Source organism: Benincasa hispida, chromosome 11 (assembly GCF_027475165.1).
Source record: "Benincasa hispida cultivar pf3 chromosome 11, pf3_genome.v1.1, whole genome shotgun sequence".
Taxonomy (NCBI): domain Eukaryota; kingdom Viridiplantae; phylum Streptophyta; class Magnoliopsida; order Cucurbitales; family Cucurbitaceae; genus Benincasa; species Benincasa hispida.
In genome coordinates, this window is record NC_143488.1 from 48,329,636 (window position 1) to 48,345,546 (window position 15,911).

General features: G+C 34.7%; 1 protein-coding gene across 1 annotated transcript; it reads right to left on the reverse strand.

Moving 5' to 3' along the window:
* Positions 1–13,750: 13,750 nt before the first annotated feature.
* LOC120089914 (Bifunctional inhibitor/lipid-transfer protein/seed storage 2S albumin superfamily protein) lies at positions 13,751–15,818 on the reverse strand. The gene is made up of 2 exons (XM_039047357.2): positions 15,369–15,818; positions 13,751–13,895 (listed from the first exon to the last, which is right to left on the reverse strand). The coding sequence occupies exons 1-2, from the start codon at positions 15,673–15,675 to the stop codon at positions 13,879–13,881; spliced, it is 324 nt and encodes a 107-aa protein (XP_038903285.1). The 5' UTR covers positions 15,676–15,818; the 3' UTR covers positions 13,751–13,878.
* Positions 15,819–15,911: the final 93 nt, after the last annotated feature.

Below are 15,911 nucleotides of genomic sequence, written 5' to 3' on the forward strand. Positions count from 1 at the left end.
TTGCAACTAAGTCGTATCTTATATATTAAAAGAAAATTCTAATTTTTAATTTTAGAATTAAAATATTATTCGCCTATCACGTTCGTTTAAAATTAATTGGAAAATATTTGTTATCTTAGTTTTTTGGTTTAATTTTATATTTGATCCTAAATCTTATACTTGTATTATTGAATTTTGAGGTTAATTATTATTTTTTCAAAGGTTTAAAAATGTTATATTTTTTAAGATTGTTTTCAGATGAAGAAAAATTAATCAATTTATTTACAAATATCGCAAAATTTTATTATTCATAATAGATTGTGATAAACTACGAATATCACAAATAGATAGTACCTGAAAATATTTTCAATAGTTTTATCATTAAATTTTGAGTTTTTTTTTTATTTGATCTCTTATTATTAAGTATATATTTTTTTTCTTCTTATTATTAATATCTATTAATTAATTTAAAATAATAATTAATTAATTTTCGCTAATTTTTATATTTTTGTCATTGAGTTTATCTAGCAAAATCACAAATCTGATTTGTGATTTACGTAAAAGACTATAGGTGGGTTTAGTGAATTAAGGTGGGCTCAATGAATTTAACGCTAAATTATGTTATGTAAAAACTTGTTATTATTAATTTAAACAAAGTTCAATAAGCATCGCACAATCATAACTCACGCATGCAATTAAAAAAATCCGAGTTTACCATTTAAACTTATTCTTACAAAACTGAGTCCAATTAAAAGAGCCTATTTTAGAAACTCAAACACCTAATATACTTAATAGTGAATAGTGAAAATTTAGAGACTAAAAATTTGATTATCGTATTAAAAATATTATTTGCCTATCACATTCATGTTTAGATTTATTAAAATGAAGGCAAAAATAACTTTTTTTTGTTCGTCGCAAGATTTAGTTTTTATTTAGTCTCTAGATTAAAAATGATGGGTAGCTTCCCCTATTTGTAAAGTTTTAGGAGACCTTATATGTTTCACATCCTTCCCCATATTACCTTCTTTAATCCGAGAAGAGATGTGAAAATGGCAATTGGCAACCCTCTTATGACAACTACTGCCCAACATACTCTTGTAGTCCTGCGTAACTTCCACACCAACTTATTAACTCAGGTACTACCATGCAGAGAAATTCACATTTGTTTACATAACAGATATAACGATATTAAATGTTTATATTTACAACTCTAAACTCAAAATCCTACTCTGAACCCCATGACATGTACAGATAACTCAGGGTTAAAGAGACATGGTGAACCACCTAAGCTTCAACTTCCTGAAGAATCCTGAATAGTGAGTGACTATTTAGAAAAACATACTTTCGTTCATAAATAACATAAACATTTACATGATCATAATCGGCGTTTACAAAATATAACTAGAAAAAACATAAAATCAGATCAAATAAAAATCCTAAAATAAAGCTTATCAATATCATACCATAAAATGCCACTATTCCACTGTCTGAACATGGGGGAGAGTCCTTCCGCTCAATCCCTACTACATTAACCTAGACTAGACTCTTTTTACTCAATCACCTCCCAACCTGAGTTGAGAGATAACCATTTTTCTCAATCTCAACTTCAATAACATAATTCATACATGCACACAGAGTGGGATTGGGTCCTCACCACCTTACCATACTTTTGGTGTCAATGTTCCCTAACATAACTGAAATCTGGGTATCTTATCATACCTCTGGTACTAACATTAGAGTAGGGTTCATACAAGGTGCAACCATTAAAAATATTTAATGAACATAAAACATAATACTCATTTAAGCTGATCATACTTCGTAATTTGTATATCATCGCATAGTGCCTTGTAACATCAAGTATGCTTATAAAACATGGGCATAGGCTTACTGAAAATTCATGCTGAACTCATAAATAACTTCATCATTAAAAAGCATGGATTATGCGAGCAACATTCATTTTAAAGCATGCGTTGAGAAAATCATGATATAAAACTTTGTATGAATTTCTTATGCATTGAAACTCATTCATAAATATTGGCATTAGAAAACATTGTAAGAACTTGTCACTCACTATCTTAAGCTACTTATCTAAGGGGTCTGTAAGCCTCTCCCACTTGCGCCTATCTTGTAATAAGAAGGGGTTCTTTGTTTAATATTATTAACTCCCTTTTGAGCTTAACATAACACTTAACTTATCCTTATGACATACACAAATCTTATCGCATCATGACTGAGTTCATCGTATCACTTATACTTAGTCATTTTACCTTCCTTTTGGCTAAAGACTGACTACCCTCTCTACTGGGTGCTCAATGGTCATGAGGACACACTTCCGTGTCTATGTGTCAATCAACATCCGCATGCCTTACTTCACACCAATGCGTGTTGTCGCATACCTTGGCAAGCCAGCTGCTTGCTTGCTCTTCGTATGCAACTGCGTGCTCATTCATCCATAGCATCATTTCAAATTCTAATCTTTTAAATCTTATCATTCTAATTTCAGCCATCAATCAACTAAATTTCTTTCCATGAATGTGCTAAAAAACTTCTTAACATGCTTACCATAGAATCTAAGCATTAAATCCTCTTGATTTGGATGGAAAAACTTCAAGTTCCTTCAAACTTATCCAACAATCCCTTAATACTTTGAGAGCTTCAAATAACACTCACCCCTTTTCTTAGGCGTTGGAAATTTGTAAAACTGGTTCCTTCTTTGCAAGCTATATTTATACTTAAACTTGCATGTGAGCTTATCTCAACTAAATGAATGAACCTTAAGGTCCACTGCGGAAGCGGGGTTTGGTCCCAAATTAATTTTCATAGAATACAACTTTTACAGAACCTAAATTATGCATCACAACAAAAAAATTCAAAGCATGCTTTAAGAGAAAAAGAGACAAGAATTTCATACTCTTGATGAATCAAGATTTTCTGCACGAAATCCCCTTCTCCACGAATGATCACCTGCGATCTAGAAAAATAAAATGGCTACCACCACGAGATCTTCCTCTACATTCTCTATAGGGAATGAGAGTTACAGGAGGAGTGGACTCCGTATTTTTTGTATTAGGGAAGAAGAATTTTAGAGAGAAAGAGTATTTCCTTTTGCAGAGAGATCTTTACTGAGAAAAAAAAAAGAGTTCATTCACTTTCTGTAAAACAATGTGAAGAAGATGAAGACTCCTACAAATTGCTCGTAAGTACAACTAGGTCAAAATTACTGTGTTGCCCCTATAATTACATCTAACTTCTTAAGTATCATTGATCTCTCTGATGAACAATAAGTCATAGTCCAACTATGATCAAACATCTCTCGGGTCAAGAGAGGGTGTGACGCCACATTTTTCAAACCCCGAAATCAACCCTTAAGGGAGTAATTTATCTATTTACCCAGACGTTAAGGAATGAGTGAATTCTGTCTTGTGTAGTTGTGTTCCCAGCTCCCAAATTAGACGAATCCCCAAAATGGTAGGCTTATTGAGTCGGCGATCTGGCCACTCTCTACCATACAAATCAAAGGACCACCTTCATAAGCAGGAGTTCACAACTCACCCAGGATTCAGATCATGTCACCTATGGTCATCCTGGTTAAATGTAAGTCTTTATTATGAACGACATTATATAATGAGACTAGTCATTTCATGGTCCGATCTTATACAAACTCCTTTATATAGAATACACCCGCTCACATGTCTCTATATGAATTATCAAGATCAGATAGTTTGTAGAACTTTACAACAATTGTAACATCTACAAAACAGGTCATATTCGTAGTGTCACCAGGATAAGGTACCCAGCCTTATCCATCTACTACAGACCATTTGGGTTATCACTTAAACATGATCCACATATATGTCTCTATATACATGTTTAAGCTACAGATAATAACCATGGATATTAGTTTATTGGTTTGTGAGTTAATGTTACTAAATATTGAATAAAACATCTCATATTTACAAACTACAGAACCCATGAGATTTAGGACATCAACCCCAACACTAAACGTCACATGGCATGCTAATCCTTAACTTAGCATCTCTAAAGTTGCCACTTAGCCTACTGTTAAAAATAGAAGAAGAAGAGAAGAGAATGACAACATAGTTACGTGGAAATCCTAGTACAAGGAGAAAAACTACGATATAGAGATCTTTTCTTATTATTTTAATATGATACACTGAATACACAGGGACACACTGTATAAATAGACAGTAGGAAAGCTTAGGAGTCTACACAATTACATAAATACCCCTAGGTTAATACCCTATTTTCAAGACTCCCCCTCAAGTTGGAGCATAGATATCAACAAGGCCCAACTTGCTTATACAATAATCAAAACTCTGTCTCAGTAACCCCTTTGTAAGCACATCTGCAACTTGTTAACTTAAAGGAATATAAGGGATGCATATGTTTCTACTGTCCAATCTCTCCTTAATGAAATGTCTGTCAATCTCTACATGTTTAGTTCTGTCATGTTGAATCGGATTATTTGCAATATTGATGGCAGTTTTATTGTCACAAAACAATTTCATCGGAAGCTCATTATCTTGCTGGAGATCAAATAACACTTTCTTTAACCAAATTTCTTCATAAATCCCCAGACTCATAGCCCTATATTCAGCCTCAGCAGTACTTCTAGCAACAATCCCTTGTTTCTTACTTCACCAGGTGAATAGATTACCCCAGACAAACGTACAGTACCCAGACATCGACTTTCTATCAATAACAGAACCTGCCTAGTCAGAATCAGTGTAGGCTTCAACAGATCATTTATCGGTCTTTCTGAACATTAGACCCTTGGGAGGAGTTCCTTTCAAGTACCGGAGGATTCGTTCAACTACTGTCATATGATCCTCACAGAGAGCTTGCATAAACTGACTGACAACACCTACTACATACGAAATATCTGGCCTTGTATGAGACAAGTAGATCAACTTCCCGACTAACCGCTGATACCTTTCTTTATTAACAGGAACTTTATCATTCTTCTCACTGCGCTTCGCATTGTACTCTACTGGTGTGTCAACAAGTTTACACCCAGTCATGCTTGTTTCCTTTAGTAGGTCCAGAGTGTATTTTCATTGAGAAACTGAGATACCTTCTTTTGATCGAGCCACTTCCATTCCTATAAAGTATCTTAGCTTACCGAGGTCTTTAATTTCAAATTCTTCGGCCATCTTTGTTTTAAGCCTCATGATCTTAGCATCATCATCCCCAGATAAAACAATGTCATCAACGTAGACAATAAGAATAGCTATTTTCCTTGATTTCGATCTTTTTGTAAAAAGAGTGTGATCAGAATGCCCCCAAACATACCACTGTGCTTTCACAAAAGTTGTGAATCTATCAAACCAGGCCCTTGGAGACCGTTTCAATCCGTATAATGACTTTCTCAATCAGCACACCTTATTTTTTAACTGGCTCTCGAACCTAGGAGGAGGACTCATATAGACTTCCTCTTCAAGTTCCCCATTCAAAAAAGCATTTTTAACATCAAATTGGTGTAGAGGCCAATCCTTATTTACAGCAACTGACAAAAGCACTAGGATAGTGTTAAGTTTGGCCACAGGAGAAAAAGTTTCAGAGTAATCTATTCCATAGGTCTGAGTAAAGCCTCTTGCAACGAGCCTAGCCTTGTACTGGTCAATCGTCCCATCTGACTTGTATTATATAGTAAACACTCATTTGCATCTAACTGTTTTGTGCCCTTCAGGCAGAGCCACCTGTTCCTAAGTTCCATTCTTCTCGAGAGCTCTCATTTCTTTCATAACAGCAGACCGCCATTCTCGTTTTTTCATTGCAACACTTATGTCATTTGGAACCATCACAGTGTCCAAATTGGTAGTGATTGCTTTGAACTCGATTGCCAGATTACTATATGTCATGTAACTATGCATAGGGTATTTAGTACGTGAACAAGTGCCTTTCTTCAAAGCTATAGGAAGATCAAGCGATGCATCATGATCCTTCAACTTTTCAGGCTTCTCACCATGATCGACTATCTGTGCTTTAGAGATTTCAGTAGTATCCTCCACATCATCATTAGCTAGAATCATTTCATTCTCTACTGTCTTCTCTTCTACCATTCTTTCAGTATTACTACTTCCTTCGCTCTTATCTTGCCTACATTCATCAGTCACCATATCAACATCGTTAGCTTTAGGAATGTACGTACCTGGATCTGATGGCGGGTCTGACTCATGCACTAGAGTCGATGGTTCTGGTTCGACAGGTGACACTGCTTCCTTCCTAAGATTCTTCCTATAGTAAGTTTTCCAAGGAACTTGGTTGGTAGAAAGGACCAGGTCATCATGCTCAGAACTAAGTTTAAACGAGATATGAATAGGAGCTGACTCTAAGGGAATAGCTTAAGATGACCAGTTAGTCTCTTTATTCATGTTCTCCCCCTGAAGATGACAGGAAAGAACGGCTGATTCTCGAGGAAGGTGACATCCATGGAGACACAGTATTTACGAGATGACGGGTGATAGCACTTATACCCACATTGATGAAGTGGATATCCAACAAAGACACACTTCTGAGCACGAGGAGTAAAGTTTATGCGGTTTGGACCATGGGAGTGAACAAAGACAACGCAACCAAAAACTTGAAGAGGAACATCGGAGATTAATCGAGTGGTTGGGAAGGACTCTTTAAACAGTTCTAATAGAGTATGAAGGTTAAGAATACGACAGGGCATCCGATTAATAAGATGGGCAGCAGTAAGAACCACATCCCCCCGCAGGTATGGCAAAAGAGTAGAAGATAAAATAAGAGACCAGGCTACTTCTACCAGATGACGATTTTTCCGCTCAGCTACTTCATTTTGTTGCGGAGTGTAAGCACATGAGCTCTGGTCGACAATTCCTTAGAGACAAGAAAATCCCTGAAGAAGGTATTGAAGAATTCTCTCCCATTATCACTTCGTAAAATTCCAATCTTTGCATTGAACTAGGTCTCGACAGTTGTATAAAATTGTTGAAAAATGGATGAAACCTCAGATTTGTCAGTGAGAAGGAAGACCCAGGTAAGGTGAGTGTGTTCGTCTATAAATTTGACAAACATTTACCAATGGAAGTGGTAACGGGTGAGGGATCTCATACATCACTATGAACAAGAGTAAAAGGACTCGAGGGTTTGTAAGGTTGAGACCGGAAAGAAACACGACTTTGCTTGGCACTAATACACACATCACAATTTAAAGAGGAAGTATTAACATTGCGAAATAAATGCAGAAACAAATACTTCATACATTCAAAATTCGGATATCCTAAACGAAAATGCCACAACATAAAGTCATTTTCAGAGAAAAATTTAACGACATAAACCAAATTTGATGATCATCTCTAGAGGAATCCTCTTCAGAAAGGAAATAGAGTCCCCTATCGTGTCGGGCAGTGCCAATCGTCATCCTCGATTTCAGATCCTGAAACAAAACAGAATCAGGTGAGAAAATTGCCTTACACTTCAAATCCCTTGTAATTTTACTGATAGCCAAAAGATTATAAGAGATTTTAGGCACATGTAAAGTATCACGCATAATTAAACCGTCAAACGGGGAGATATGACCTTTCCCTACAACAGGGATAAAAGACCCGTCTGCAACGCAAATATGCTCATTTCCAGTACTTGGGTTATACGAAATAAACAAATCGGAAGAACTGGTAAGATGATCTGTGGCCCCTGAGTCCACAATCCATGGTTTTTTTTTACCATTTATGCTAATAAGGCCAAATGAAGGAAAATTACCAAATTATGCAATAGCACTCACCCCAACCGTACTCAAATTGTTCTTACTATCAGCGGAAGACTGCTTCTGAGTATGTTCATCTGCTGAGTCACTTACTAGGGCATGTCCAGTATTAGATTTGTCATGAGACTGTTGTCGCCTGCTGTTTGGAGGTTTCCCGTGCAATTTCCAATACTGGTTTTTTATGTGTCAGGGCTTCTTACAATGCTCACACACAGGTGGAGGTTTTTTATCGCCATCAGCACTGAGCGACTTTGCAATGAAGACAGCTGCATCAGTTGTAGTCATGGGATTATTCATGGTGCATGACCGATCCTTTTCCAGCCGTATTTCGAAGCAAACTTCTCTGAGAGAAGGAGTAGGGCATTGGCCTAATATTCGACTATGGACACCATCGAATTTAGGATTTAATCCAGCCAAGAACACATACACATGGTTTGCTTCTTCAATTTTCAAGTATTGAGCCCCGTCTTGTGCGCAGTTCCAGATAATCTCTCGACACTGGTCCATCTTTTGCCAAAGCATTGATAATTTTTTAAAATAAGATGTAACATCCATGGATCCTTGTTTGCATTCATGGATCTGCTTGTGAAGTGTATATAGTCGAGAGACATTCTGTCTCTTTGAGTACAAATCTCATGCAGCCTCCTAGATATCCTTGGCGGTTGCAGCATATAATAATGGTCTGCCTATTTGAGGTTCCATACTATTCACAAGAACAGAGTGTAACAGCGAGTCTTCTCCTTTCCAGATCCGTTCTTGTGGATCGCCTGGTACTGGCTTTAGAATCTCCCCCGTCAAGTACCCAAATTTGTGACGCCCTTCCAAGGCCATTCAGACTGATTAGAACTAGGAGAAATAATTCTGGCCATTTAATTTTTCTCCTACAAGAAATCATGCAAAGTTGCCCATCGAGCCAGATAAATAAGAAGCATTTGGCAAAATAGGGAAGGAATTTACCGGATTCTCTGAATAGACTGGTTGAACCAATTGAGGATTTAGGCCAAACATCGTATCCAAATATGAAATCTGTTGTTGGAGATAAGTCAACCATTGTCTCACGTCATTTGGGTATTTCGGTCGAACCACAAATGGCTGGAAACGAAGCAGCCACTGACAGCTGGAAGGAAGTCGCCGGCTGGAAAAAGGTCACCGACTGGAAGGGGTTCGCCAGCACACGTGAAGACCCCAGCCGGCTGGACTGCTCAAGATGGGTGCTCGGCGCGACTTCTTGTTGGTCGAATGGACCTGGTGCAAAATGATCGATCGTGCTCAGCTCGGCTTCTCGTTGGTCGAACAAACCTGGCGCAGAAGAATCGACCAGCGCGAACATGAATAGTGCGGAAGGCTGCGGCGGCGTGGATGGTAGTGACCCATGGCTTGAAACGATCAAATCTGTTTCTGTCTGTCCGTCAATGATACATCTAGCCTCAATCAGTGAAAATTGCAATGACCCACGACTTGAATTGACCAGAACTGTACCTGTTCGTCCGTCGAAGAATCGTCTGGGTTCGATCGGCGCTTCTGACTGGTACGGCGGCTTCCACTAACATCGGTTCTTCGTCGACTACAGCCGGACGACAGAAATAAACTCTGGTAGGGCTGCTTGAAAACACTCCTTCACGGTCGCTCGAATAGCAATCTTCATGTCAAAACTCAAAGTTCCATCAGTAGAAGATGACTGTGGTTGGTTCTCTTCCATAATGGCTAGGGTTTCGTCGCTTAGCTCTGATACCATTTTAAAAATAAAAGAAGAAGATAAGGGAATGACAACACAGTTACGTGGAAACCCTAGAACATGGAGAAAAACCACGATATAGAGATCTTTTCTTATTATTTTAATCTGATACACTGAATACACAGGGACACACTGTATAAATAGACAGTAGGAAACCCTAGGGGTCTGTACATTTACATAAATGCCCCTAGGTTAATAACCCTATTTTCAACACCTACTAATTGGTGATTAAGCCGAATGCTTAGCTTAATTTTCATCGCATAGAGCTTGCGATCACTTAGGCCCCATCATTGGTTATCGCATGCTCCTAGTCGTAATCGCATCACCTCGTCTTAGGTGTTCTTAGTACACCTTACGTTGTCAATCTTTACTTCCTTAACACACCTCTTCACATCAATTAAGTGACCCATCATCGCATTTGTCCATGGGAGTCTTGCCTGCCAACTTTTACACTTCACGGCCACTAATTCTCTTGCGACCATCCTAGCATTCTGCCTTAGCATCCCCTTTGGAGTGTTTATCTAGGTAACTTAGCTATTTGCATGTCGCCTATACTAGCCTTCTCCACCTTAGGTGAAGTTGATCATATACTTTTCTCACCAGCCTCGGCTACACATCAAACTCAACAGCTAACTTAACTTCCTTCATGACCTTCCAAATACTTCATGGGCTATACTTGGATATAGTTCCCCTTCCTTAAATACTTGGCTGTATAGCATTTTGAAAGGGTTGACTGCATACATTGACATGACTTTGTCGCATGGACCTTCCATTTTTCTTCTAATTGTGAACTCTTTTTCAATTCATCCGAGAGCTCAACACTTCATACTTAGAATATTTTCTACCTTCAAAACGGCCGAGGCCCATCTTATAACACTTAGAATTTTTCTTCTCTTTAACATCACATACATGCTCTTACACTTCATATTATTATAAACATTAGAATTATCATAAATATATATGTACTATGACATTAAACACATAATAAAGAGGTCTTAAGCATAATTTACTAGTAAAACGAGTTTAGGGGTTTACAATATGGGTTTGGGCTTGGATGACATTGGAATCAGCTTTTGGACTTAGACTTAATTTAATCCTTTTTTTAGAATTTTATTTAAATTTGACCCGATTTATTTAAGGATAATTGCAAATGGTAGTACTTTTAGAAATAATAATTAAGTGTGTTGCGTTGGAGACTTTTTTTGGGGTGGGATTGGGTTGGAGACTTTTTTTTGGATCTTTTGAGTTGCCAACCCAATCAACTCGAATTTTCGGTTGGGTCCAAAAAACACCTTCAATCCAACCCATGTACACCCCTAGTAGCGATATGGTCTATCACCGATAGAATACAAGAGTCAGATCTAAATTTTGTCATATTTTCCACTACCTCTTTATTTTAATAAATTTAAGGTAACTTAGCTTCGGCCCAAATCGACACGTGGCGTAATTTGATTGAACGAGCTAATATTGCCCAATGGATTAATACTTAAAACAACTAGCATCATTTGATTTGCCAACTTTTATGTCTATTAATTTAATTTGAGGACACATATAAATTTATAATTAATCTCAAATTTAACTATCCCAATTTGTGATTGCCCAAGATTTGTTAGTCGAGTAATATTAAATTAGAGTAACATATTTGAACAGGTGGGTGTTTCACTCGATCGAATACTACATTACCCATAGACCCCAATTTATTTGTCTCCAAAATCTAATTCACCTATCAACAAATTTTGTTTTTCTCTTCTAATCATATGTATTTAAATATAATAAATAAAGAATAATTTAATGACACATACAAGATTGTAACAAATTTTAATTGATTTTCTTAGTGAATCTACTTGAGAAATTTTAATACATAAAGAGTACGTAAAATGCATAAATTTAAAATATTAAGGACCCTTTGGAAATTATATATTAAAAAAGGGACCCTTTCATGTTTGTCATCTATATTTCATCCTTTTATAACAAATAGGAAGGGAGAAATAGAGAAATAAATGTTATTTAACTACTTGTATATACTAATTAATTACAAGAAAACAAAATTTCAAAAGATATAATAATCAAAATAATCTAAAATACTAGATAAAATATCTAGCTTATAATAGTTTATAGGGTAACGTTGCTATCCACAAGTTTTTTCCATGTTTGAAGATACGGATAGTTATTCAAAAGAGCATGTTTTTAAAAGAACATTATCGCTGAATGCATGCTCTTTTACTAATTGATTTATATTTTTTTTTTTTAATTTTGTTCGTATTTTCTCGAGTATACTAAAAACTAAACATTTGAAAAATGGTTTATATTGGAAAGTTATGTTCATATTCCAAATAATAGCCATGGCCTCCAATGATGACTTTGCCAACTCTCTCTTTATTACTAAATAATAAAAGAAACCTTATTAGAAGGGAACTTTATAAAATATGAGTCGATATATTTTATATTCAAAACTCTTGGCTTTATCATTAAAATTTGCAAATATTTTATTATATGTTCCCTTGGTTTTTCAACTCTTTCTGTTTATTTCTATTCTTATTCAAAATATTTTAATTTGGAAGTTTAGAAGTTAAGTTTGTGTTATTATTGACTTGATGGGGTTGAAGCAACAATTTTTTGTTCCATAAGTTACCTATATGTGGGATGATTGGTTGTGTGTATGTATGGTTTAAAATTTCAATTTAATTTTTATACTTTATACTTAATTAGTTTCGAGTAGTTGGTCTCTATGATTTTAGAAATTTTGATTTGATCCTTATAGATTTGTTAAACCTCGTAAATCATCTTTAAATTGTATTTTATTTATTCGAGATGCCTATTTTGTTATCTGGTTGATAAAGAACCCTAGTTATTATTAATTAATATACAATTAATATAGGAATGCGAGTGTGAAGATCTCAAAAGAGGGAGTGAACAAGTAAATTGTGCTAGTTGAGTTTTTATTTTTGAAGAACTTCAACACATTTAACTTGTTGGAGATGACATAAAAGTCTCACATTAATCGTTGGTCGATATTTCGAAAAGAAAAAGAAGGTAAATATTTTAATCAATACCCGTTCAAAGTAATGAACCAAACAATATCTTAACAAGTCCTTGTTTTATTGTCAATGCAAGGATACAATAATAGATGAATCTTTAATTATTATTTTAAAGATTAATGGTTAGATCTCATTTGCATTCTCATCATTGATGAACTAAAACAATATGTTAATTGAACCAATGATGTAATAGGGAATATATACGTATCCCTATGTTTAAATTTTTTTGGATGGATGATCCAAAATAAAAAGTCCATGTGAAATTTCTTTCTTAATTTTGAAAACAAATGAAAAATGGTTTTTTGCTTACATTATCTAATTGTGAAATTACTACTTTATCCCCTAGTGAACTCTTCTTCCTTCATCTTCATTTTCCAGCTTTTTTTTTCACATTCTTCTCTCACCTATTTCTTCTTCTGCCGCCTTCTTCTTTTTCTTCTTCATCATCTTCTTCTTTTTCTCCTAACTTTTCTTCTTCTTCATTGTCTAAATTTTTTCCTTTTTTTCTTCGTTCTGCATTTTTTTCAAAGAAAAAAATTGCAATTGTATTTGAAGAGGAACAAGAGGAAAGAGCGAGAATCTGAATAAAGAAAAAAATCGAAAAAAATTTACAATTGTGCTCAATGAGAACAAGAAAAAGGAACAAGAAGTGAGAAATTAGAGGTATGATCAAGAAACGAGAGGTGGGAGTGAGAAGCGAGAGGTAGGAGCGAGAAGCAAGAGATGGTAGTAAGAAGCGAGAGGAAGAATCTGAACAAAGTACAAAAAAACGTCAATAAGAGCGTAGCTCAATTAGTGTAGTGGTTGTACTATCAGCCTTCAAATTAGAGGTTCAATTTCCTCACCCCACACTTTAATTACGAACAATCTCGAGACGAGATAATAATTTTGCAGTAGAACACCATTTTACAAACAAATTTGAATCTTGGACCAATTTTCATTTGGACCCTTAAAAAAGTTCTTCCGTACCAAAACCCTGGGATAAGATCCAATTTACACTTTGGTCTTGCGGCATCACATCCAAATCCCAAAACCTACATTTGAAATCTTAATTACTAATAGACCCTTACTTCTATGCCATTTTGCTATTTAAAAAATAAAAATGAAATACGGAAAAATACTTCAAATCTATTTTGTGGGTATTTTAATTTCCATTGTTGATGTAAAATATTAATTTTCAAAGATTAAATTACTCATATTATAGATATTTTATTTATCCCCCAAAAAAAAAAGTACAATCACTTTAGATATTACAGATCAAAGCTAGTATAGAAGAAAAGAAAGTAAAACATTTAGGTGGACCATTAACATTAATGCTTAATAGACCTCATTTCCTGCACGTATCATCTTATTATTGAACTCATAATGTCTTCTTTTTATTTCATGATTTCACCTGCACAATTACAAACAGAAGCAATATGAATTAACAGAGAAAAAAGAAAAGAGGGAAATTGTATTAGAAGACCTATGTTTTACTTTATTTCTAAAATATCTTTGTTTTTTCGTTGAATATTACATCATAAAAGTTCGAAATTGAAGTTTATTGCAGTAGTAATTTTTCAATTTTTGTTCAATGTTTGTGAATTGGTAATTTAGTTTTGGACGATTCCATCAACACATAAATCACTAATGGGCAAGAATACAAGTCTTTTATACATTAAAAAAATACTGTTTTGATAATTAGTTGTATTTCATATTTCAATCTTCTTAAACCAACATTGAATCATTAACAATTAATTATTTTATTATTATTATCTTTTAATACTATTGGGAGTATGGAGATTTGGACCATGAATCTTTTGACCATTAACACGCTTATAGGTCAGTTGAGTTATATTTGTTTTGACAATTATACATAATTAATTTATTAACTTGTTTAATTTTATAAATTTTACGCTGTAACATTTTAAAATGTATTAATACACATTTTAGTATTAATAAAATTGAAATAAATTTATAACATAAAATACTAATATTTGTCAAAGATTTTATTTTTTTAATGTAATTTTTTCTTTTAAAATCTAAATAGATTGAAAACAAAAAAAAAAAATTTAACATATCTTTAGTTTGAACCACATAATCTAAAAATAGTTTTGAAAAAGAATCTGTAAAAGGAATATGTCCAAGTGAACTTGGAAACATAAAATATAACTCAAATTGCACATCCATCGAACCCTAAACTTTTATAATTATTCATAATTTCTTTACTATTAGATTCTTGTAGCACTAGAAGTCCAAACCTCTTATCTTCCAAAGATGTTACACTAATACCTAAACCAATTGAATTATGCTCATCCCTTAATTTAAAATTTAGCGCTGTTTGATAACCATTCATTTTTAATTTTCTAAAATTAAGTTTATAACAATATATCTACCTGCTTCATTCCAATTGTTTCAAAAATCAAGCCAAATTTGAAAACTAAAACAAGTAATTTTTAAAAACTTGTTTTTGTTTTCAGAATTTAACTAAAAATTCAACTTTTATATTTTAGAAGGTTACATAGATCATTATAAGAAATTCAATTAAAATAATTTAATTTTTAAAAACTAAAAATAAAAAATCAAATGATTATCAAACGAGGTTTTTTTCTTTTTAACTTTTTTAATTTAACCACTATGGTGGCGGAGTTCAATCCATCACTCTAGACAACGGTATTAAGTAACTTATCCATTTAACACATTTTTTTAGTACAATAACTCAATAATGGGTATCGGACCTTCAATATCTAAGAATGAATGTCATGTCAATAACCATTAAACTAAACTAACTTTGGCACAGTGACGTATATTTTGTAGTTTGTTTTAATCTAACTTCTTAAATTCCAAAAACAAAAACACAAATAACTAGGAGAGAGATTGAGTGTACATGGATCAAAATTGGCAGTGCACTTCTCCGGCAACAGCATGGCCAAGTCACGATCAACGCCGGCAATAGGAGGGCCATTGACAAGCACACACAAGCAAGGCTGGCCGAGAGTTTTGACAGCATTGCAACAGGCCACGGTCGGCGGAATGGGGCGGAATGGAGCAACCGATGGCCTGCAAGGCATCAGCCTAACAAGGGAAGAAAAGAAGGTGAAACTACAAGTTTCGCCTTTGCTTTGTTCGGCCAAACTTGTTGTCGCCAATAAAAACACCCAAACTGACAGAAATTTCATGCTTAGATACCCCATTTTTTCACACTCAATAATAAAATGACCCTCCAAGGCTCCAACTTTGTACTACGAAAATATGGACATTTAGAATTGAATTTATAAGAGATTGTTGTTCGTAACCATTCTGCACCTCCATCCTAACCCACGATCACGCGTCCATTGCTAGTTTAGGTCTCCCTCTGGTGCTGATTTGTCTCTATTCCCCAACATACAGAAGTGATGATTTATCTGCACTATAATTGTTATAAAACATC

Excerpts from the sequence above, each read along its gene's own strand:
- LOC120089914 (XM_039047357.2), bottom strand. The coding sequence starts at position 15,675 with ATGGGGTATCTAAGCATGAAATTTCTGTCAGTTTGGGTGTTTTTATTG.